This window comes from Mytilus trossulus, chromosome 1 (genome assembly GCF_036588685.1).
Source record: "Mytilus trossulus isolate FHL-02 chromosome 1, PNRI_Mtr1.1.1.hap1, whole genome shotgun sequence".
In the NCBI taxonomy this organism is placed as follows: domain Eukaryota; kingdom Metazoa; phylum Mollusca; class Bivalvia; order Mytilida; family Mytilidae; genus Mytilus; species Mytilus trossulus.
Genome location: NC_086373.1, coordinates 14,151,433 through 14,178,058, shown reverse-complemented (window position 1 = coordinate 14,178,058; position 26,626 = coordinate 14,151,433). Strand labels below are relative to the sequence as shown.

At 31.9% G+C, this 26,626-nt stretch overlaps 1 protein-coding gene across 5 annotated transcripts in view; it reads right to left on the bottom strand.

The window, feature by feature from the left end:
* Positions 1 to 2,104: 2,104 nt before the first annotated feature.
* LOC134715934 (kynurenine/alpha-aminoadipate aminotransferase, mitochondrial-like) overlaps positions 2,105 to 26,626 on the bottom strand; it is a 33,571-nt gene continuing 9,049 nt past the window's right edge. For 3 of the 5 annotated variants that reach the window (XM_063578502.1, XM_063578520.1, XM_063578511.1), the window contains exons 7-13: positions 25,090 to 25,365; positions 23,626 to 23,708; positions 22,734 to 22,763; positions 19,334 to 19,430; positions 4,855 to 4,981; positions 3,350 to 3,555; positions 2,105 to 2,388 (exon numbers count right to left, since the gene is read on the bottom strand). In XM_063578502.1, the coding sequence (XP_063434572.1) occupies positions 2,335 to 2,388; positions 3,350 to 3,555; positions 4,855 to 4,981; positions 19,334 to 19,430; positions 22,734 to 22,763; positions 23,626 to 23,708; positions 25,090 to 25,365 (873 nt within the window). In that variant the 3' untranslated portion in view covers positions 2,105 to 2,334. Of the gene's footprint in view, positions 2,389 to 3,349; positions 3,556 to 4,854; positions 4,982 to 19,333; positions 19,431 to 21,392; positions 21,414 to 22,733; positions 22,764 to 23,625; positions 23,709 to 25,089; positions 25,366 to 26,626 lie in introns of all 5 variants that reach the window. The other 2 variants (XM_063578529.1, XM_063578540.1) reach the window with 2 other exon arrangements.

Sequence of the window (26,626 nt, the reverse complement as noted above, 5' to 3'; positions counted from 1 at the left end):
CGAAACGTCCCCAGCAGTGGCATCGACCCAGTGGTTTAAATAGTTATCAAAGGTACCAGGATTATAATTTAGTACGCCAGACGAACGTTTCGTCTACATAAGACTCATCAGTGACGCTCAAATCAAAAAAGTTATAAAGCCACACAAGTTCAAAGTTTAAGAGCATTGAGGATCCAAAATTCCAAAAAGTTGTGCCATAAAATAAAAATGCACATGTAAGGAACACCATTGTATGGACTGGACTTTCTAGTTTACAGTTTTCAATTGATATCTTTAAACTTATATACTGAAGATGCAAACAGATTGAAGATGTGTTTTATTTTAAAAGACAGATGTGCCTCACTTTTTCTTGGTATTCACTATATAGAACTTGAAGGATATACATGTAGATGGTACCTATTTTGTGTCATAGATGATGACTAGTTTTATAAAATCATGTGTAACTTGCGAATGGTTTTAGACAATATTATTCATATTAGTGTTTTGATAAAATTTTAAGATTTGTAATTTTTTTGTATATTGATTTTTTTGGGGTCAAATACACATTTTTTGCACCACAAAAATCTTGTTATAAGTAATATCTATTAACAGGGTCTTATTTACCATTTACCTATTCAGGAACTTTAAATGGGCGCAACTGTACGGTGGACAAAACTATTGTCTTGAGAACTTTCCCATCTTTAAGGCACTGAAAGTTATTCTTCAAAACAACACCATTTGACACAGGTCCTTGCAAGTTATTGGTCAGCTTGTGTCATTAAAGTGCACAAAAAATATAGTCTAATATTATATTACAAGCATTCTATTGGCAATACACCTTATCGCTATTTGTACGCCATTACTGGATATCACACAGGTTCCAGTAAAATTTTGACATCACAATATAAAATATCTAACGCCACAATGAAAAAGTGATTGTTGTATGCCTCAAAAGTTGAAGCGGCTGAGTCAGCCCGGATTAGCGATAAGGTGTATATGAATCACAAAAGATGTTTTTTTCCTCATATATGTGTATTTCCTTAGCCGTATTTGGCACAACTTTTTGGAATTTTAGATCCTCAATGCTCTTCAACTTTATAATTGTTTGGCTTTAAAAATATTTTGATATGAGCTTCACTGATGAGTCTTATGAAGACGAAACGCGCGCCTGGCGAACTCAATTATAATCCTGGTAACTTTGATAACTATTCCTCTACATAATCTTTTAAAAAAAAAACAACTAAGGAAATACACTCCTATATATATTTGTTATCATCATAAGTCGTTCCCTAAACAAACCTAAGCATAAAACATTAACTTGTAAACTATGCAAAAGTATAAAATTTGATGAACCATGATGAGAGGATGTGGCCACTTAATCTCGCAGGATATTGACTGAACATCAGTGGTTCATCTTAGACTGTTGATGTGTTGCTCATTTTCATTGTACAATGTACATAAAATAGGTTGTTAGTTTTCTCTTTTGAATTGTTTTACGTTTGCATTTCAGGACCTTTTATAGTTGACTATGCAGTTAGGGCTTTGCTCAGTGTTGAAGACCATGTGGTGGCCTATAGTTGTTAATTTCTGTGTTAGTAGGTCTCTTGTGGAGAGTTGTGTCATTGGCAATCATAACTAAGGAAACATGGAAACTAAGCAAATATTTTCAAAGTCATTAAACCATGACTAAGGGGTAAGCAAAAATTATTCTCCATAGAAATACAATTTTTAAATGATTTAATATACACATACATACATGGAAAACTATCCTGACCTATCACAAGAGGTTCCCTTTAAACTTAACATCATCACAAACTTAACCATGTAAACTATGCAAATGTTTTAAAAGCAATAGACTATGGGGAGGGGCAGGTCTAATAATCTTCATGGAAATGCTTATACAACTATATACCAAATATTATTGTCATATACCGTAAGTGGTTCACCTTAAACAAGACCTAATCACAAATCAATACATTGTTGACACCACTGCTGCCCAGAAACACCATACTTATGTCTAGCCTTTTTTCTCCATCTAAGACAAAGCTGAAAATTAATTGAAACCAGAACTGAACATTGAAATTATTTCAAGCTCTAAAATGCAGAAAATGTGTAAACAACTAAGTTACATGATTAATATTTATTTTTCAACACATTGTATATGTTAAAAGAGATTCATTGTACAACAATAACTGACAATTTAATCTTCTTTCCAAACAAATATTAAAACTATGCCATCTTTGGTAAAATTCAATATAAATCACTTCTCACTATTAATTTTAAAACATAAATTAATGCTGAATTTTACAAACACCTAGATCAAACAGCATTTGTACTCCTAGAATATTTTAAACCTCAATCAGATTCTTTCACTTCTTCTCTTATTAGGTCTGCCAGTCTTTTAAATGCCTAAAATGGAATGTCAATATGACATAATGTAATATGAATGTAATGAAATGTAATGTGCATGAAAAATAAATGTAATGTTAATGTAATGTTAATGTAAAGTAAATGTAATGTAAATGTAATGTAAATGTAATGTAAATGTAATGTAAATGTAATGTAAATGTAATGTAAATGTAATGTAAATGTAATGTAAATGTAATGTAAATGTAATGTAATGTAATGTAAATGTAATGTAAATGTAATGTAAATGTAATGTAAATGTAATGTAAATGTAATGTAAATGTAATGTAAATGTAATGTAAATGTAATGTAAATGTAATGTAAATGTAATGTAAATGTAATGTAAATGTAATATAACTGTCATGCAAATGTAATGCAATGTTTTACAGGATTTTTTGTTGAAGTATCATTTCAAATATAGCATGATAAAATGCTTTAGATTTTCAACTTTTTACAAAAAGTATGATTATAAAATTAACATGCAGTCAATGTAAACCTCTGCTGACATTTTGACAAGGAGTAATACAATACACCTTATTGCTATTTAGTCCAATCCGGGGAAAACAGTCATTTACACAACTTACTGTTTGGGTCATGCTGTCGAAAATAGAGGTCATCAGTAGTGAGCTGAGGGAGGAAAAACTTTAGAAAGCAACCATTAAAAAACTTTGAATGAGTATTGTCCACTTTTTTCGTAATTTGAATTGAAGTAAAAAAATATTTTGTTTGAAGTATTTACGGTAGTTTAAACAGGTCTTATTAAAAAGTATCATGTATGTTGCATCATTTAAACAGGGTCCCAGATATTTTCAACTGGATGAAAAAGTATTTTAGAACTTATCCGAAATGGAATAAATAGTGATTAGGTGTATATGTCTCCATGAGAATTTTTTTACAGGACTGAGCTATCTGGATAAAAATATCTATGTTTTGACCAAATAAATATAAAGTGTTAGAAAATTACCAGATCCATCTCTTCTGGTGTTGCTGTAGAATAGGAAGCTCTGATATGTGAACATGGCTGTGATTGGTCAATCATAAAAGCACTACCAGGAACAAACAGGACATTATTTGCCCTAGCTTTAACTTCAATCATTTTCTTAGTGTCTTTTACATTCAGCTTCAACCATAAAAACATACCACCAGTTGGCACTGACCATTCTGCAAGACCTGAAATTATACTTTTATTATAATTTTTGTTCAAATACACTAATATTAATACAGTCAAAACAGCAAAGAAGACCACCTGTATTAAGCAAAAAACTGTGTTACAAGTCTACTTAATTTTGGTTCCTCCGCTACACATGTGTGTTTCATATAGATTGAACCTGTATTGGAAGGCCACTTGTTTGCTCTGACACCATCAAGTGGTCTGTGCTAATAGATTTCATTTTACTTTTTATCACATATTAGTGTGGACACTTTAAGATTAAAACATGCTTTGTTTACCAAGATGCTTGTGAACATCATAGCATGTATCAAATTTCAAAAGTTCAGCATTCTTTAATTATTAAATAAAAGGTTCCTGTATGCAAAAATACTTAAAATTATTTTTTGGCATTTAGTTTATTATAGAAAACATATTTTTTAACTTTCAAAAACAGAAAAAAAAGTTATTTCAATTCACACCATGAGACAAGAAATACCCCCTGTCTACCATATTTTAAAGGTTTGCAAAAGGTCGGGAAGTTTGATAGAAAAAAATATTTTGTTTTTGACATTATAGAAGTACAATTATTTGTACCAATCCTACCTATAATATTTGTGACAGGCGCTATCAACAGGTTCTTCAAAGTTTGTCATTATTAATAGCAAAATGAGATAAATGAAATAGAAACACATTTTACTTTTTTATTCAAAGGTCACATATTTTCAACATATATATGTCCTGAACTTCTAATTAAATTCTGCACTACCCCTCCCTTCACTTCATGTTTTACTCTGAATTCAATTCCAACGCCTACAATGCACATTTATACTAGAAACACTCTTTTCCAAGTTTTCTTTTTGAGATATGACAGAGAGATCATATTTTCTTAAACCTTTCCACACTTTTGTATACCTGAACTGAAGTCAGGAGCCTGTTATGCATGTATGGGGTTTTCTCATTGTTGAATTGCTGACCTAAAATTACTTTTATCTTCACCATTTGTAATTTGGTGGATAGCTGTCTCATTGGCATTCGTACCACATTACCTAATTTCTTTATTCTCTTAAATATAATTTAAGTTGGCAGGGGCGGATCCAATCATTTTAAAAAGGGTGTTCCCAACCCAGGATAAATGGGGGAGGGGGGGGGGGGGGGGGGGGGGGGGGGGTCAAACCACGTCCCCCATTCAAATGCATTGATCGTCCAACCCCTGGATCCGCCACTGGTTGGTTGCATTCTACTCTGTATGAAAGGTCACAGTGTAACAGTTCTAGTGTAATATGGAACAAATTTGACAAAAAATGAAGATCATTCCAAACCTTTCAAATGTTTTTCTGCTGATTTTAAACAAAGGTCTCTCTTCATTTCATAAAATGTGGCAGTTTTTTCAGCATGTTGAAGAAAACCATCATGGCCCCAATGTTCAAACAGTTTCATAAGAAATACCTAAAATTAAATGTAGATTGTATGTTATATATTGACAATTCTATATGATGCATTATACATCTAAATACCAATCTCTAGTTGTTTTCTATGAATGAGTTACACCTATTGACGCAACTACGGCAAGACCAATCGGTGTAAATAACATCATTAAACAACCAGTTCTACTGTGAGGTAATAAGATAATATAAAAATAAGAAGATGTGGTATGATTTTACCGACCATGCAAGGGCTGTATAGCCAGTCGAGGTCGTTAAAAACTTCCATAGGTTGTTGTGATTGCAAATGAGACAACTCTCCACAAGAGACCAAATGACAAAGCATTGTGACAAAGATATGATAGGAAATGTAGCAGAAAGTGGATAAATTCATTAATCTTCTAATAATTCAATAAACAAAGTTTTGGTTTATAATTAACTTTGAATTAAATTATACCGTATGTTTATGGAAAAAAATATCTAATAAATTTTGAAGATATGAAAAATAAGAAGAACAAGAATGTGTCCATAGTACATGGATGCCTCTCTCACACTATCATTTTCTATGTTTAGTGTACTCTGATATTGGGATAAAACTCTAATTTGGGATTTAAATTAGAGAGATCATATCATAGGGGACATGTATACTAAGTTTCAAGTTGATAGGATTTCAACTTCATCAAAAACTACCTTGACCAAAAAATTTAACCTGAATTGGGACAGAGGGACAGAAGGATGGATGGAAAACTGAAGGACAGACCAGAAAACAAAATGCCCCTCTATTATAGAAGGTGGGGCATAAAAATGCATTGATTATATGTTTTAAAGTTGGACTTTACTTTTTTAGTTGCTCTTTACATGACAGAGTACAAGGATTACCTACCATATAGTAGGCAACCTGTCGAAAAAATTATATATCTGGCGTCAAAAATTGGCAATATGAAAAATCTATTGCATATCAAATTTTTCAAATGGCAGAATGTCATAATATCATTTTTGAAATTTACAGATTATTTTTAAAGAAAAACACAGTATTTTCAAATTAAACTTTTAAAGAAAAAATATTTGTGAATTTTGAGCATGATTCATATATTGTGAAAAACAGGGACTATAATTAAAACAAAATTATTTAAAGAAAATCTTTTCTGAATAAACTATTTTTTGGGGGGGGGTTTATGCGTCATATACATCAGTTTGGCATTACAAACTTCAGTCAAGGTGGTAGACAATGATGGCAATAAAAAAAGACTGTGAAAATAATATTCAAGTAGCAGCTGATATTTCATGTCCTTTATTACCTTTCAAAGCCATTGATCTTTTTTTAAAAGTCTGAAAGGTTGGTGAGGCTGACATTTTGTGTACTTAAAACCTTTCAATCCATTGATGATTTTTTTCAGTCCGAAAGGTAAGTGAGGCTGACATTCTGTGTACTCATAACCTTTCAATCCATTGATGTTTTTTTTTTTAAATTTGAAAGGTTAGTGAGGATGACATTTTGTGTACTCACAACCTTTCAAATTCCTTGATGTTTTGTAAATCAGATAGGTCAGCCTGTCCTTAATCATATAGTGTGATTGAAATGAAAAAGGTGTGAAATAGCTCTAGGGATAGATTGCTTATTAACAACTTGGTTATAAACTGAAACTGTTACAGAGATACAAAGGTTACCGTTACATATAATGACCTTTCTGATCATAGTGTCTTACTCAAGGTGGAGTTGGGTTACTTTACAGCAAGGTGAATACAAAGAATTGAAATTTCAATTGGTATTTGCTGCTTCTCTGCTTAAAAACACAAATAGGAGTATGAGGAAAGATTGATCAGCTATTAGATAGATAAGCATGTCTGCAGAAGGTTGTCATACCTTTATGCCAGTTTTTAACTTTATAAACAAGCCTGTTAAATATCTGGATAAATTAGTACAAAGAATAGTTCATACACATATCACATTAACATTCTCTTGTCCTTAAATGCATGTAATATTTGCCACTGGATGTTGAACAATAGTCCATAATCACCACTATATATATTGAGAAGATCTAACATTATCTTGCTATTTGTTGATAAACAGTTACAAAAGTGCCACAGGCATATATCTCAGAATTTAATGCTTCATAACTTTGCTATATGATTTATTTCGATTTTTAAAAGACCTGAGAAAGTATCTATGGATAGAAGTCCCTAAATTTGCATCCTTGCAATATGTTATAATTGTAGGTTGCTTTGTATCTTAGGTCTGAACTATGTGGTTAAACTTTAAATCAGTCACTGAAGCATACATTGTAGGGCACAATGACTTACTTTTGTATGAGGGTGAAAAACTTCATCAGTCACTGAAGCATAAATTGTAGGCCACAATGACTCACTTTTGTATGAGGGTGAAAAACTTAATTAGTCACTGAAGCATAACTTATAGGCCACAATGACTTGCTTTTGTATAAGGGTGTTAAACTTAATCAGTCAATGAAGCACAAGTCAAAATGGAAAGAAATTAAACACAACTGTATAAAAGCAATTAAAATATTGAATGAGGGACTTACATCTTATGGTAATAAACAGTCTTGGTTAGAGGCACCTACATACTGAATCATATTGCTGTACAACTAGTTATGCTGAATAATGGATGCACCCATGATTTAAAATTTCAAAAGTAATTACGGGTTATTAGTTGTGTAATCATAGATTTTGAACAAATTATTTTCCAAAAAATATATTAAATTGGACTTCTGAGTTTAAAAATAAACATGAAATGAATTTTTGTATTTATAATGAAAGGATTTTGGGGGAAATCTTCAAAATAAAGTGCAATCCTTATGTTGTCATTAAAATTAATCTAAAAGTTGAAAGAAAAAAAAGATTTTGAGGTTTCCAATTAAAGAAAGAGTTCATGACTTTGAATCTATTCTATTGTATGTTTGTATTATTTTAATTTCATAACAATCATTCTTTTTATGAATTATGATAAGAATAAAGGATGTTTATTATGGTCCGAGAACACAATTAATTCGTAGTGCATTTCTTTTAGAACATAAATGAAAATTAAAAAAATCCCACCAGCGCTTTCTCAAAGAAACTTTTACAGTGTGTTATACTACTTTTGGGACAAATTATACCAAATTTATAGAAAACTTCATCGGCTCTAACTCAAAATATGTACAATTTTTATGTTTAGGGCGTCTTGAAATCTTTTGACAGCTTCCGAAGTGCTCATTTTCGACCTTTTTCAGCTGGACCAAATCACTACTTTCCTTTACAATTCTGCACCCAAATTTTTTTGGTGTAATTTCATCCCCCTACTTGCAATTTGAGGCATTGAACATGGAGAAATAAATTTGGAAGGGGTATAAAAATTGATGGGAAGTAACCCACTGTCGACAATAGGGACTATATTTGTGAACAACGTAAATCAAGGGACGACAATGGTGGTCTCGGACCTAATAGGGTAGAAAGAGTTGACAAATCTTAAAAAATCTTGGTATGAACAAAGCTTAATAAATTATAACATTGCTTACAAAGTTTCATGACAATAGGATGTATATCAAAGACATTAAGTTAAGTTCTATACTCATCTTTGCGTGTAAAATTTTGACGTTAAAATTGAAAAATTTCAACTATCAACATTTGGGCCTTTAAAAATTCAAATATTGCAAAAAAATACTTTTTAAATGCCTTAATATATAACTTATCATGTACTAAAAGCAATAGAGTACTCATTTGATTTATCAGACTTGGCATAATTATTCAAAAGTCAACTTTATATGAGCCTGTGCCTAAAAATTTAGGTTTTTCAATGAAGGGGGGCCTTACATGAAGTTGTAATATTTTCCAGCAATTTTAAATTTGTGAAGCTTTTTGGTTATAAATAATCCTTACATATGTATTGAAAGTACTTTAAATGGAAAGAAAAGTTACAAATAACATATCATATTAGTTTACAAGGGTCTTAGGCCAGGTAAGACTGGAAAAAAATTAGGGTCAATTTTGGCCGTGCCACATATTTACATTAAAAAATGCATATTGAGGCTATCAGAAATAAAAAATTGTGTCTTTTTTATCATTTCTATACTCATGTGACATGATACAACAAATCTGAGCACAAAAAGACTCTTGCAAATAACCTTTCTTACAAGCAGTATGGGCTGATACAAAGATTTTTGCCTTTTTAGGGAAAAACTTGCATGCAATTTATTCTCAACAGGCTTATATTTAAATCACTTGCTATCCTACAGAAGAAAAGAAATATATTATGTGAAATGGAACAGGTACAATAGACATTGTAAAGTGCATTTGATACAAATTTAGTTAGGTCTTTAATATGGACATCAAATTTTATGTACCAAGCTCCCCACTATTGACTTCATCCAAACAAGGCGTTAGACAAGGGTCATTTATACAACACATTTTGCACATTTTGTCTGAGATAAACTTCTTTTCTGTAGATTCAGAGTTCATAAATAAGTAAAAGAAGCAGATAAAGGCATAGAAACACAAATATTGACACATGAAAACCTGTCAGATAGAAAGTCAGGATGCCATTTATGCATCAATATTGAAAAAGTTATAAAATGTCTATTTTGACCATAAAATGCCAAAATTGGTCATTTTTGCAGAAATTCTATAAAATAAAAGTTTAAATCCTTTAGTTTCATGCTATTTGACAAGTTGACACCATCAAATCATTTAGGGTAGTTGCCAGAGTACAGATTCTATATTTACAGATTTCACCTCTTAGGTCCGAGAACACAATTAATCGTAGTGCATTTCTTTTAGAACATAAATGAAAAATTAAAAAATTCCACCTGCTCTTTCTCAAAGAAACTTTTAGTGTGTTGTACTACTTTTGGGACAAATTATATCAAATTTATAGAAAACTTCATCGGCTCTAACTCAAAATATGGACAATTTTATGTTTAGGGCCTCTTGAAAAAAAATTTAGGGTCAATTTAGGCCGTGCCACATATTTACATTAAAAATGCATATTGAGGCTATCAGAAATAAAAAATTGTGTCTTTTTTATCATTTCTATACTCATGTGACATGATACAACAAATCTGAGCACAAAAAGACTCTTGCAAATAACCTTTCTTACAAGCAGTATGGGCTGATACAAAGATTTTTGCCTTTTTAGGGAAAAACTTGCATGCAATTTATTCTCAACAGGCTTATATTTAAATCACTTGCTATCCTACAGAAGAAAAGAAATATATTATGTGAAATGGAACAGGTACAATAGACATTGTAAAGTGCATTTGATACAAATTTAGTTAGGTCTTTAATATGGACATCAAATTTTATGTACCAAGCTCCCCACTATTGACTTCATCCAAACAAGGCGTTAGACAAGGGTCATTTATACAACACATTTTGCACATTTTGTCTGAGATAAACTTCTTTTCTGTAGATTCAGAGTTCATAAATAAGTAAAAGAAGCAGATAAAGGCATAGAAACACAAATATTGACACATGAAAACCTGTCAGATAGAAAGTCAGGATGCCATTTATGCATCAATATTGAAAAAGTTATAAAATGTCTATTTTGACCATAAAATGCCAAAATTGGTCATTTTTGCAGAAATTCTATAAAATAAAAGTTTAAATCCTTTAGTTTCATGCTATTTGACAAGTTGACACCATCAAATCATTTAGGGTAGTTGCCAGAGTACAGATTCTATATTTACAGATTTCACCTCTTAGGTCCGAGAACACAATTAATTCGTAGTGCATTTCTTTTAGAACATAAATGAAAAATTAAAAAATTCCACCTGCTCTTTCTCAAAGAAACTTTTAGTGTGTTGTACTACTTTTGGGACAAATTATATCAAATTTATAGAAAACTTCATCGGCTCTAACTCAAAATATGGACAATTTTATGTTTAGGGCCTCTTGAAAAAAAATTTAGGGTCAATTTAGGCCGTGCCACATATTTACATTAAAAAATGCATATTGAGGCTATCAGAAATAAAAAATTGTGTCTTTTTTATCATTTCTATACTCATGTGACATGATACAACAAATCTGAGCACAAAAAGACTCTTGCAAATAACCTTTCTTACAAGCAGTATGGGCTGATACAAAGATTTTTGCCTTTTTAGGGAAAAACTTGCATGCAATTTATTCTCAACAGGCTTATATTTAAATCACTTGCTATCCTACAGAAGAAAAGAAATATATTATGTGAAATGGAACAGGTACAATAGACATTGTAAAGTGCATTTGATACAAATTTAGTTAGGTCTTTAATATGGACATCAAATTTTATGTACCAAGCTCCCCACTATTGACTTCATCCAAACAAGGCGTTAGACAAGGGTCATTTATACAACACATTTTGCACATTTTGTCTGAGATAAACTTCTTTTCTGTAGATTCAGAGTTCATAAATAAGTAAAAGAAGCAGATAAAGGCATAGAAACACAAATATTGACACATGAAAACCTGTCAGATAGAAAGTCAGGATGCCATTTATGCATCAATATTGAAAAAGTTATAAAATGTCTATTTTGACCATAAAATGCCAAAATTGGTCATTTTTGCAGAAATTCTATAAAATAAAAGTTTAAATCCTTTAGTTTCATGCTATTTGACAAGTTGACACCATCAAATCATTTAGGGTAGTTGCCAGAGTACAGATTCTATATTTACAGATTTCACCTCTTAGGTCCGAGAACACAATTAATCGTAGTGCATTTCTTTTAGAACATAAATGAAAAATTAAAAAATTCCACCTGCTCTTTCTCAAAGAAACTTTTAGTGTGTTGTACTACTTTTGGGACAAATTATATCAAATTTATAGAAAACTTCATCGGCTCTAACTCAAAATATGGACAATTTTATGTTTAGGGCCTCTTGAAAAAAAATTTAGGGTCAATTTAGGCCGTGCCACATATTTACATTAAAAAATGCATATTGAGGCTATCAGAAATAAAAAATTGTGTCTTTTTTATCATTTCTATACTCATGTGACATGATACAACAAATCTGAGCACAAAAAGACTCTTGCAAATAACCTTTCTTACAAGCAGTATGGGCTGATACAAAGATTTTTGCCTTTTTAGGGAAAAACTTGCATGCAATTTATTCTCAACAGGCTTATATTTAAATCACTTGCTATCCTACAGAAGAAAAGAAATATATTATGTGAAATGGAACAGGTACAATAGACATTGTAAAGTGCATTTGATACAAATTTAGTTAGGTCTTTAATATGGACATCAAATTTTATGTACCAAGCTCCCCACTATTGACTTCATCCAAACAAGGCGTTAGACAAGGGTCATTTATACAACACATTTTGCACATTTTGTCTGAGATAAACTTCTTTTCTGTAGATTCAGAGTTCATAAATAAGTAAAAGAAGCAGATAAAGGCATAGAAACACAAATATTGACACATGAAAACCTGTCAGATAGAAAGTCAGGATGCCATTTATGCATCAATATTGAAAAAGTTATAAAATGTCTATTTTGACCATAAAATGCCAAAATTGGTCATTTTTGCAGAAATTCTATAAAATAAAAGTTTAAATCCTTTAGTTTCATGCTATTTGACAAGTTGACACCATCAAATCATTTAGGGTAGTTGCCAGAGTACAGATTCTATATTTACAGATTTCACCTCTTAGGTCCGAGAACACAATTAATTCGTAGTGCATTTCTTTTAGAACATAAATGAAAAATTAAAAAATTCCACCTGCTCTTTCTCAAAGAAACTTTTAGTGTGTTGTACTACTTTTGGGACAAATTATATCAAATTTATAGAAAACTTCATCGGCTCTAACTCAAAATATGGACAATTTTATGTTTAGGGCCTCTTGAAAAAAAATTTAGGGTCAATTTAGGCCGTGCCACATATTTACATTAAAAAATGCATATTGAGGCTATCAGAAATAAAAAATTGTGTCTTTTTTATCATTTCTATACTCATGTGACATGATACAACAAATCTGAGCACAAAAAGACTCTTGCAAATAACCTTTCTTACAAGCAGTATGGGCTGATACAAAGATTTTTGCCTTTTTAGGGAAAAACTTGCATGCAATTTATTCTCAACAGGCTTATATTTAAATCACTTGCTATCCTACAGAAGAAAAGAAATATATTATGTGAAATGGAACAGGTACAATAGACATTGTAAAGTGCATTTGATACAAATTTAGTTAGGTCTTTAATATGGACATCAAATTTTATGTACCAAGCTCCCCACTATTGACTTCATCCAAACAAGGCGTTAGACAAGGGTCATTTATACAACACATTTTGCACATTTTGTCTGAGATAAACTTCTTTTCTGTAGATTCAGAGTTCATAAATAAGTAAAAGAAGCAGATAAAGGCATAGAAACACAAATATTGACACATGAAAACCTGTCAGATAGAAAGTCAGGATGCCATTTATGCATCAATATTGAAAAAGTTATAAAATGTCTATTTTGACCATAAAATGCCAAAATTGGTCATTTTTGCAGAAATTCTATAAAATAAAAGTTTAAATCCTTTAGTTTCATGCTATTTGACAAGTTGACACCATCAAATCATTTAGGGTAGTTGCCAGAGTACAGATTCTATATTTACAGATTTCACCTCTCATAAATGAAAAATTAAAAAATCCCACCTGCTCTTTCTCAAAGAAACTTTTACAGTGTGTTGTACTACTTTTGGGACAAATTATATCAAATTTATAGAAAACTTCATCGGCTCTAACTCAAAATATGGACAATTTTATGTTTAGGGCGTCTTGAAATCTTTTGACACATTCCGAAGTGCTCATTTTCGACCTTTTTCAGCTGGACCAAATCACTACTTTCCTTTACAATTCTGCACCCAAATTTTTTTAGTGTAATTTCATCCCCCTACTTGCAATTTGAGGCATTGAACATGGAGAAATAAATTTGGAAGGGGTATAAAAATTGATGGGAAGTAACCCACTGTCAACAATAGGGACTATATTTGTGAACAACGTAAATCAAGGGACGACAATGGTGGTCTAGGACCTTATGCCTGAGAAAAATTTATAAGCTAAAGTAAAAAGTTTTTTTATTACAGCAAGTAATAATTCAATAAAAGACACAGGCTCCCAAAGTGTTCTTTAAAAAAGAATGTAGGATAGGGGGTTCTCAGATTCTTGTAAGCAAAGCTTTGACACAGGATCTGGAGTCAGTTTAACAAAAATCTTATGACTAAGATTGATTGTAACAGATGAACAAGTCAGTATACTTAAGATCAATCTTAATTTACATTTTTTGATTGAATTAAGTCTGCCAATTGATATTTTACTGTGTGTTTTTCTATGTTGTGATGTTATGCTATTGTTTCAGAAAAAGGGAGAAGGTTTGGATCCATTTAAACGTTTAATCCTGCTGCAAATGTTTGCACCTGTCCTAAGTCAGGAATCTGATGTACAGTAGTTGTCGTTTGTTTATTTAATTTATACGTGTTTCTCCTTCAGTTCAAGGCAGCTTTGTAACACTTATATCTACCAGAACAAGTTGGTTTGTTTTGCGGCCACATTGGTGTAACTCCTGGCAAGATGCAGCAATTGCACTCACTAGGACTAGGTAGATGTTGATTTTGCATGACTGCCTGTCCCCATACATGGCCAGCTTGTTATGTAGCTCGTTGTGTATGCTCAAGCAGCGCAGCTCTAGTTGGTGAAATGGTGTCATACTGTCTTTGTTTGCGTGCAAACAGTTCAAGTCTGGATTCGTTGATGTCAAATTTTGTTGTAGTTTTGTCATACATAACCACAACAAATGCCTTAATCGTTCAAAAACCTTGGTTTCATCATCAAATATTTCCCACGTCTGCCATGCCGATTTGCCATGCCGAAGTGGAGACCGTGTAAATGCATGAAAAAATGGCAAAGCTTCTGATTTAGGACCAAGTCTTGAATTGACCATAGCCGCACCATCAACAACTACTATGTCTGTCTGATGTTCTTTTTTTGGTAAATCTCCCTTAGCTTCTAGGATTTCCATTAGCTGTGATTTGACGCCAATATTGATTTTTCCACTTTGTGGTTAAGATGGAGGGAACTTCTGATTTGCGTGGCTGAAAAACTCTTCCAAGTTGCATTGTCTGCTTTGACAGGATATGAAAAGCCTTGAAAACAAACTGCAATCTTCTCGGGCGAGGTCAAGTTTGCTTTTTGTTTCACATGAACTTTTCTTTGGTTGGCGACTGAACAACAGAATTTGTTTTTCTTGATAGGCTCATAAATGCTTGCCGTGTTCTGCATTCTGTTTCTGAAGTCAGCATACTGATTGCCTCCAATTTGTTTAATTTGTGACAGTTTCCCTGTGCCTACTTGTACAATATGTTTACTGTCTATCTTGTAAATATCTTAAGAATCCTCAAGAAATGGATTTCCATAATCATTTATGAACCAGATGCTCCGCAGGGCGTAGCTTTATACGACCGCAGAGGTTGAACCCTGAACGGTTGGGGCAAGTATGGACACAACATTCAAGCTGGATTCCGCTCTAAATTTGGATTGTGATTAAATAGTTGACACAGCATAGGTTTCTGACACAGAATGAATGTATTCAAATGAACTTAAAATTTTTGTTTTCTCTTAGAGCAATTCACTATGCTGTTTAATATTAATCCTCTCAAAAAAATGTTTGAAGAAATTTTCTTTTTATTTATGAAATTTCAAATGAGAAAAATTTAACCCAATTTTTTATTCACATCCCCCTTTCCCTTATTCCAAAACTAATTTCAATTAAAATATTCTAATGGAGTTTGCAACAATTACTACTCATTTAAATACATGATGTAAAAAAACTGCTTGTTATCACTGAATGGTAAAGATTATTTAAATTTATCAGTTGGTAGTAAAAAGTGAATATACATTGTATATTGTATATAACAAAGATTTAAGTTGATTCTGGACAAAGAAAGATAACTCCAATTAAAAAAATTCTTGCAGATATTTCTTGCTTACTATAATGGACAAAGAAAGATAACTCTTAATTAAAAAAAATTTGCTATTTCACAATATTGTGAAATTAGATATTTCTTGCCATTGCACAATACTGTGCAATTGAAAAGACTTGCTATTGCACAATACTTAATATAATAATTTTAGATCCTGATTTGGACCAACTTGAAAACTGGGCCCATAATCAAAAATCTAAGTACATGTTTAGATTCAGCATATCAAAGAGGCCCAAGAATTTAATTTTTGTTCAAATCGAACTTAGTTTAATTTTGGACCCTTTGCACTTTAATTTAGACCAATTTTAAAACTGGACCAAAAATTAAGAATCTACATACACAGTTAGATTTGGCATATCAAAGAACCCCAATTATTCAATTTTTGATGAAATCAAACAATGTTTAATTTTGGACCCCGATTTGGGCCAACTTGAAAACTGGGCCAATAATCAAAAATCTAAGTACATTTTTAGATTCAGCATATCAAAGAACCCCAAGGTTTCAATTTTTGTTAAAATCAAACTAAGTTTAATTTTGGACCCTTTGGACCTTAATGTAGACCAATTTGAAAACGGGACCAAAAATTAAGAATCTACATACACAGTTAGATTCGGCATATTAAAGAACCCCAATTATTCAATTTTGATGAAATCAAACAAAGTTTAATTTTGGACCCTTTGGGCCCCTTTTTCCTTAACTGTTGGGACCAAAACTTCCAAAATCAATACCAACCTTCCTTTTATAGTCATAAACCTTGTGTTTAAATTTCATAGATTTCTATTTACTTATACTAACGCTATGGTGCGAAAACCAAGAAAAATGCTTATTTGGGTCCCTTTTTGGCCCCTAATTCCTAAACTGTTGGGACCGAAACTCCCAAAATCAATACCAACCTTCCTTTTGTGGTCATAAACATTGTGTTTAAATTTCATTGATTTCTATTTACTTTAACTAAAGTTATTGTGGGAAAACCAAGAATAATGCTTATTTGGGCCCTTTTTTGGCCCCTAATTCCTAAACTGTTGAAAATGAAACTCCCAAAATCAATCCCAACCTTTATTTTATGGTTATAAACCTTGTGTCAAAATTTCATAGATTTCTATTAACTTAAACTAAAGTTATAGTGCGAAAACCAAGAAAATGCTTATTTGGGCCCTTTTTGGCCCCTAATTCCTAAAATGTTGGAACCAAAACTCCCAAAATCAATACCAGCCTTCCTTTTATGGTCATAAACCTTGTGTTAAAATTTCATAGATTTCTATTCACTTTTACTAAAGTTAGAGTGCGAAAACTAAAAGTATTCGGACGACGACGACGCCAACGTGATAGCTATATACGACGAAAATTTTTTCAAAATTTGCGGTCGTATAAAAATAGAGATTTTGGTCAAATGAAAAGATGATTTTGATGTTGTTGAGTTGTGATCTATGTTGTCGACTGCAGCTGTGGTAAACACTGTGCCCTTTAATAAAGGCGGGCATACCACACCTTCAATTAAATAATGTTAAACAACAACTTCATCTAGTTGATTTGATATTTCCAGTAACTGATCGTAAGAAGTACATAACCTATTTTGAAATAATAATTTTAATCACAAGCAAACGCTATATCTTTTTCAAAAATCAAATGTACATCTCCGCCCTTTGTGTGTGCTTCTAATTCTGGTATCTTTTGCAATAGCTTGTCCTTGGGTCGAGTAGAATGTACCTGTGCAGGAGAAGAACCAAGCTGTGCCAATCTTTCCTTAAACAGATGTGCCAGGTCTGCTAATCGAAACACAACCGACTCCTCAGAGTTTCTATGAGTTTCAAAAATGTAGGTGACCAGCTCAGCTAATGCAGTTTCTTTTATTATAGTTTCCTCCTGTGTGCAAGTGCTTTTGATCTCTGTTTGTCTCTTTTTTTTTTTTTTTTTTTTATCTCTCTCTGTTATATACAGCTGCGAGACGAGACGGGTTATGCTTTATCTCTTGTGCTATGGCATCACCACTACTCAGCTTTGCCAACAGTTGTTTATCCTGAAAAGCTGTTGCACAAACCACTAGTCATTGGTTTAGTTTCATTATCACTGCCTCTCTTAAGACAGATAATGGTGACTCTTTATCACAAATGAAAAATTTATGCACATTTTCAACTGGATTTTGTTGTTGATCTTTAGAATGAGGAGTACACGTACAATCACTAGAACTTCCAGATGGTATCGGTGACACATTGCGTTTCTGGGCTCTCTCAAGTTTAGTATTACTGAACTTTATCCTACACAACTTATGGTACTTGGCATTTTCTTTTTTCATTGTGAGTTCAATACCATCTCTGTGGTTTAATCGACGATTATCAAGAGGGATAGGGAGGGTGTTTAATTCATGAAAAAGAGGGATATTTTTGCCTAACATTGTATATTCTTTGGCTGACGATTTCAGTAGGTCTGTTATGAACTCCTGACACAAACAACATTTTGTCAATCAGTTTCCCAACTATCTGCTGAAGAACCTGATAAGCGAATTCTTTTCAAAACCTAAGTGACTATTATATAAACAAAAGTTATCAACAATGAACTTATGGAACAACAACACAAATCTTATTTGAGCAATAATAATTCATATATTTCAACTATTATTAAAAGAAGTGCACGAAAAGTGTACAATTGTAACTTGAATTCATTTACCCAACATAGAGAAACGTCACAGGAAAAATTCTAGAAATTGTAAAAATTTCAAGATTACTTTTCTAATTATGTGATTTGATGTATTAACAACATTATTATTATGGAATTGTGTTAGAAATAGGGATAGAATTCCTTCAAATTAATATCCGATCAGAATTGAAAATAAAACTTCGTAACTAAAATATGAACGGTGGATAGACAAGTACCGAGCCACGTCTTATAACAATGAGAACACACACACTCTAAAAACGATTTACTAGAATAAAATTGCGCCCTCTAATGGCATATAACATATCGAACCTAATGTAGCAATTGAATATTTGTGGAATATAACGACTGATATTAATCGGGTTTTAAAACAGTCATATTCGGAATATTATATAAAAAATCATGAGAGGGTTATCGACCGATATTTGACCGAAAGTGATACTTTATCTCATATAACAATGATTTACTCCATTTTGTAACATTTTGGATACAATACAAGCAAAACGGGCCATAAATATAATGTCTTTTTCCTGTAAAGACGTCATTTCAAAAATCCAAGATGGCCACCATGATTGGATGATTTTTTTTCGTGGCTACCTCCCTAATATGATTACATACACCTACAGGCATGTTCTCACAAAGTTTCATGCTTGTATCGCAATTTGCATGATTTTTGTGGTAAGCTGCTTAACTATATGTTGTAGTAGTCTCAGTCAAAACTGATTGTCAGATCATTGTTAACCCAGTGTTATATCAGTCTTTTCATCAAACTTTGATGTACAATGTATATACCTTTGACAAACCACTGGCATGCATCACTGAACACTGCATATGTAAGTTCACCCTATCAACAATTGGTTTTGGACCAGTTAGTACTCCTATTCTCATCCTGAAATAATCAGAGCAAAATTATCTTGTAACATTGGCTTTATATATGTTTTGAATTTATATTCCTTTTCTTAATCTTTTGTCAATTGGTTTAATTAGAAGACAAAAAACTGTAAAAAGTAAGGCTAGGTGAAGAACTCACCTTCAGAGAATAACAGGCCAAAAAATTGGTACTGTACCCTTACAAATGATTAACTTGGATATTTTTTACAGAGAGTATTACCGTTGGGTAAAATAAAATGCCAAGTAGTTATTTTTTCACAGTAAAGAAGCATTAAAAAAGACATGCAATAGCACTACCTAAACTATGTTAATCAATAATGCTCCTTTTTATGGACTTTCATTAGGATTTAAAATTTTGTTAAAGATAACTGTTGACATATATATGGGACATTTACAAAATAATGTTGAATCTTGAAATTGAAAAAATTGGAAAAAAGTTACTTGTTAAGACTATCCTCTTTATATGCATATATCAAAACAAACAGTAGTTTTAGAGCAACATTTAAAAAATGCAATCTAACTTATGTCATACAAGAATATATTAAAACTATTTTTGATAGGTGATTGATGCAATATTTTGTCTCTCCTGTTACCATTGTCAATAAGAATTTTAAGCTATTTAGAAAAGGTCTTGATAAAATTCATGCTTGTTTGAGGTCAATAAGGTTGTTTTCAAGAACACAGCTTCAATGTATTTTCTTTCGGCATATTGATAGATAGTATGTCAATTGTCCATACCAAAAAATATCCAAATATATTTGATTTTCAAAGGTTTTAAAAATTACCACCAGCACTTTAACCCTCTTGATGCCGGAGGGACACATATGGCCAGGGTTAAATTTATGCAGGCTTAATTCTCGTCAATGCTGTATCTCTTTCAATCAAAAGACCGAAGATTAAACAGTGTTATGTTGTCTCCAATGGGTCCCAAATGTAACGGCTATTATTTAGATGACGTCATATATCGAATGACGTCGTTGTTTGGCATATTACATCACTGACATCGAGCTGTATTAATTTCCCGCATATGAAATGAAACCTCGAAAAACAGTCAACAGCAAGAGGGTTAAGTCTAAGATAGCAATAAATACTGTGCAGTATTTTCCTCTTTATAATAAACCTAGCATCAAGCATTTCCCTCACCTATTGTTTTGGTTTTGTCTTCTTTTATTTATTTTTCTTTGGTAACAGGAAAGTGCATTTACGATATATCATAATCACTAAACTAAGGTCTTTCCTGTAACCTTTATTGTCTTTCCTGTTACCGATAGAAGTACTTCATTTCATGTAAGCAAATTGCAAAGATAAAGCTATAATTCTAAGGATGCTTTTTTAAAGTCATCCCTGAATAGTTCCATATTTATAGGGAGGAGTAATTTAAGCTGTTCTATTACAAGTATCGATAACAGGATAGACAGAATTTTATGTACACTGATTGAGTTTAGTTTGTGTTAGAAAATATGAAGTAGAATAAAAAAGAAACTGTGATTTTTATCTGAGTTATTATAAACTTTCTAATACAGTTCATTTTTCAGATTTCAAGGCAATCAGAAAACATGAAAAAAATAGTTTGAAATGTGTTATCCTAACACTGTATTGACATAAATTACACAAAAATCTGACTTAAATATATTTTAATCTGATCTAATTGTGTTTATTATTAATGAAAAGACACAAAAATCCTACAAACTTTTATTTAGACATTAAAATAACTTCATTTTTCAATTAAGATATAAATTTTGGCATAGATGTATTAAAATTCAACACTTTTTAGAAATGATCCATATATGTCTTGGTTGTGAGTCTAGATTTTGATAGCAAACATTTTAATTTCCAAGGCAGTCCCTTATAACTATCTGTTCACCTAGAAAAATGAAATGATGAACATAAGGCATACAGTACAATAAAGGAAAACATAGTACAATGAAAGCATAGGCCAACAGTATACTAACTTACGTACTCTGAAGGTGAGACTGTGTCCCTTAAAAAGTAATCATTAACAATTTATAAGTTTAAAGTCAATGCCTAAAGGTGTCAGACCACAAATTCAACCACTTCAGTTCAGATTGTATGTGTGTGAAAGTAGCCCTTCCATGATCCAAAATAGTGCTTTTCTACCTCCGCAACAGATTACCTTAGCTGTATTTGACAAAACTTTTAGGAATTTTTGGTCCTCAATGCTCTTCAACTTTGAACTTTATTTGGCCTTTTTAACAATTTTTGATTCAAGCGTCACTGATGAGTCTTTTGTAGACAAATAGTTGAAATTACGCCTCTGGCGCAAATATAAAATTTCAATCCTGGTATCTATGAGGTGTTTATTGACACAACAGCCCGTGTGGATTTTGCTTTTTCCACCGGCCAACCGTGGGCAGTCCACCCGTGCCCACTCTAGCTATAATCTCTTTTTTGTAAAAATATTGATTACAAATGCTTATCTGCTTTTTTCAAGTGATAATACTTGCAAGTCTTTAGAGTAAACAAAAAAAAATACATGCCCACTCCTACAGATGGACAGAGTGGACAAGGTAGAAGTTTTTCCCACCCGTTGCCCACTCCCATGGTGGGCCAGTGGACAAAGCAAAATCCACCTGAGCTGTGGTGTGATGTCATTGTTTACTTAAACTATCAAGGGGAGGTTAAATCATCAAAAGTTACACTTGACTGGGAGTTGTTTTGTCATTGGTTTTCTGTACAGTAAATCCCTATGTATTTACCCAGTATACATCATTGGTTTTCCCAAACTTTTGGCTTTTAATGTTCCTGTAGAGAGTAAATCCCTAAATGCTCTTTAATGGCTTAAATTGATAAATAAAACTGATATATGTATAGCCATGCAAAAGTCCATATTTCAGCTCTGATAATGATTTGTTACAATATTGTAATAAATTATCAGATGATACATTTAAATTATATCATTTCAGACAAAAAATCAAAAGAGAAAGGGTTTCAAACTTTACCTAATTTTAGGATTTATTTGGTTATAAAACTTATCATGTATTCATATTTTTATGACTTTTATAACTTTCAGCTTTGAGACTTCCTTTTGAAGGTAAATTTTAAAATATGCATTGAACCAATGACATTATAAAGACTTTACTTTTATTATATAAAAGCAGTTTAAAGTATAACTTTTATACTGCCTTTCTGTTTAACAGTCATATATCTCACAATTCTGTGAATTGTGTCACAGGTGAGACATCTAAGATTCCATTTCAAACAGTAAAACTAAAAATTCAAATATAAAAACCAAAAACATTGTAATAATGAAGTAACGAATTAACATTTGAAAATGTACTACCATGATATAATTTCTTTACCACATTTGACCCTATTTTGAAAAAAAAATTACACATATATATTTATAAATGTCAAGAGTATCATTTTATATAAAGCTAGACTAGGTACTGATCTATGAATAGCTCATTCTAATAAGAACAATAAATACAGACATTATTTTTAAGTGTATTTTAAGTAACTGTTATTGATAAAGATTTTCCTCAAACCATAAATAAAAAATTACTGTTTCCTAGTTATTAAATACAAATGGATAAAATTTCACTGGTGCATGTGTCTTTCAAGTGTGTTTTTTTCCACTTGTATCATAGCTTAAGACATTACAGCCATAACAAATTAAGTAACGCATCTTATATACAGACTTAATCATGAAAACTTTACAAAAATATAAGAGTATATCATATTTCAAATGCTATCAATGATTTATAATGTGCATAATACTTGCATCTGTCCTTAGCAATGTGCAATTATCACTTATATAATTCAAATATTTATATAAAAAAAAATATTCCTGAAGTGGTGTGTTGGTGTGAAAGCAAAGCATGCTACCATCTTTGATCATAGAATATCAAAGGTTATTATTTTTAAATATTTTTCTTTGCTTTGGTCATTTAAAATCCTAAAGGCTTATCAGGTCCTAGCTGCGGAACCGTGGCTCTTAGGTCCTTATGTTATTTTTTGACTATTTGCGGACCATAGATCCTAAGAGCTACGGTTCCTCAACTAATTTGGTCCTATCAAATTCATTCAAAGTAGCACATCAGTGCCTTTTGTCAATGCATAAATCTTAAAACTATTAAGATATTAAGTTATCATCATTGGCTTATTGAGCTTTTTAAAGTAAAAAAATAAGGGAGGTTTTTTTTTACGACCATTTAAATATAAGACTATCTTACCCTGACGATAACAATTTTGACATTGAGTCAAAACGTAAAACTCTTCCATCTACATCCATGGATAACAGACTAGGTATATAAGGCTACAAATGAAAATGAAATAGGTCTAGCAAATATGTATTGTTTTTCATCAAATTTGTCATAATTGTGATATTTCAATAGCTAATTTTATTATGAAATAATGGATTTCCAATCAGACACAATATATAAAATACTTATAACAACAGAGAACATTTGGCAATGAAACTATAATAAAATCCATGTAAACTATATTTATACATTTTGTATCAATACTTGTGTTTTTTTGCAAGTTGAACATATCTTAAAGATTTTATGTTCCTATTTATTAAGTTTAAAATGCAAAACTAAAATAGCAACTATTGGATCTTATTACATTAAAGATTAACAGAATTTTTTCTATGTAAAGTTTCTAATTAAAAATGATTAAAAAAAAAAGATGCTATTCATTTCTATAAAAATAAATATTTCTTCCTTGATTCAGATTTTTTAAAACTGATGAGTTCCTCAATTAGTGCAAGATCAGAATGCATTTGAAAAAGCATCACATGGTACAGTATATTTCCTCAAAACCACATGATGTAAATCATCATTGCTACTGGTCTATAATATAAGACAAATAAGCATGTCATGTGTATAAAGTTGTCCCTCCTCTGCTTGTTTACTAATCACTGACCATTGTTTTTCCTCTTTATAACAGATACAAAGTAGACCATTATGGAATAACCAATTCACAGATGATATCGGATATGTTCCTTATATCATAACTACAATACCCTTCCCTTTTCACAAATGTGACCTATTGAAGTTGACTATTTAACGAATTTGTTATAACATAAGCAACACGACAGGTGCCACATGTGGAGCAGAATCTGCGTACCCTTCCGGAGCACCTGAGATCACCCCCAGTTTTTGGTGGGGTTCGTGTGGCTTAGTCTTTAGTTTTCTATGTTGTGTCTTCTGTACTAATAATTGTCTGTTTTTATTTTTATTTTTAGCCATGGCTTTGTCAGTTTATTTTCTATCTATGAGTTTGACTCTCCCTCTGGTATCTTTTGACCCTCTTTTAGATGCATTAAAATTCCAAATGTATAAAAAAACAAGAATGTGTCCTCAGTACACGAATGCCCCACTCGAACTATCATTTTCTATGTACAGTGGACCGTGACATTGGGATAAAAACTCTAATATGGCATTAAAATGAGAAAGATCATATCATTGGGAACATGTGTATTAAGTTTGAAATTGATTGGACTTCAACTTCATCAAAACCTACCTTGACCAAAAACTTTAACCTGAAGCGGGACAGACGGATGAACAGATGGACGGACGGACGCACAAACCAGAAAGAATAATCTTAGGTGGGGCATAAAAGTGTAAATTTTGGAGAAAACAAAACCGGCTAATAATCTATAAGCTTTAAACTAATCTTGTTATAAAATGTACCTTAGTGAACTGAATATAAAAATATGGATCATCCTCCAATATCAATAAATCATATTCCTGGGCAATCTTGTATATCTCTTTCTTTCTTTCTAAATTTAGACTAGTTCCTGTTGGGTTTCCCCCATTAGGTATACAATATAAAATTTTAGGAGCACCACTGCCTGATCTTGAAAAATCAGATGGACTCCATCTTGATAATGTCTTTCGTAAATGACTAGGATCTAATCCCTGACTATCTGAGTTTACTGGTATAAGGTTAGCTGCCATAGGTCCAACCTAATAAAATATAAAATATCAAGAGAAAATCAGGTTTTTTAAAGATGTTAGCAATGTTATTAAGATATCAAACATTAAGTCAAACGAAAGATAAACTTTTATTGATCTTATGAAGGGAGGGGTATAACTGCTATCAAATAACCCACTAAATTCAATAAATCTTTCAATCATCATGTTCCAAAAGTAAACATTCATTCAAAATTTTCCTGGTCAACCATTTCTGATATAACTAAAACATTGGTGGAACTGACTGGCAAACATCTAAAGGATAGAAAAAACATTATTTGTCCTTTTCATCATTAAAGTTCTCTGTAATGATCCAAATGACCCTATATTAAACATGCCTAATACTGTGTTCACATTATAAAATCTGCACCGTGGGGAAAACCTGGGTTAACTTACCCGAAATTAATTACCCCAGTTTGCACTTGATAAAAAATTAACCTGGTTTGAGATTTTCCCTCTCAACAAAAAACTAGAGGCTCTAAAGAGCCTGTGTCACTCACCTTGGTCTATGTGAATATTAAACAGAGGAAGCAGATGGATTCATGACAAAATTGTGTTTTGGTGATGGTGACATGTTTGTTCATCTTACTTTACTGAACATTCTTGCTGCTTACAATTACAACTATCTATAATGAACTTGGCCCAGTAGTTTTTTGTGGAAAATGTTACTGGTAGTAAAAATTTACAAATTTTATGAAAAATTGTTAAAAATTGACTATAAAGGACAATAACTCCTTAGGGGGTCATCTGACTATTTTGGTCATGTTGACTTATTTGTAAATCTTACTTTGCTGAACATTATTGATGTTTACAGTTTATCTCTATCTATAATAATATTCAAGATAATAACCCAAAAAACAGCAAAATTTCCTTAAAATTACCAATTCAGGGGCAGCAACCTAACAACGGGTTGACCAATCATCTGAAAATTTCAGGGCAGATAGATCTTGACCTACTAAACAATTTTACCCCATATCAGATTTGCTCTAAATGGTTTGGTTTTTGAGTTATAAGCCAACAACTGCATTTTACCCCTATGTTCTATTTTTAGTCATGGCCGCCATCTTGGTTGGTTTGGCGGGTCACGCCACACATTTTTAAAACTACATACCCCAAAGATGATTGTGGCCAATTTCGGATTAATTTGGCCCAGCCGTTTCAGAGGAGAAGATTTTTGTAAAAGATATATAAAATTTACGAAAAATGGTTAAAAATTGACTTTAAAGGGCAATAACTCCTAAAGGGGTAAACTGAC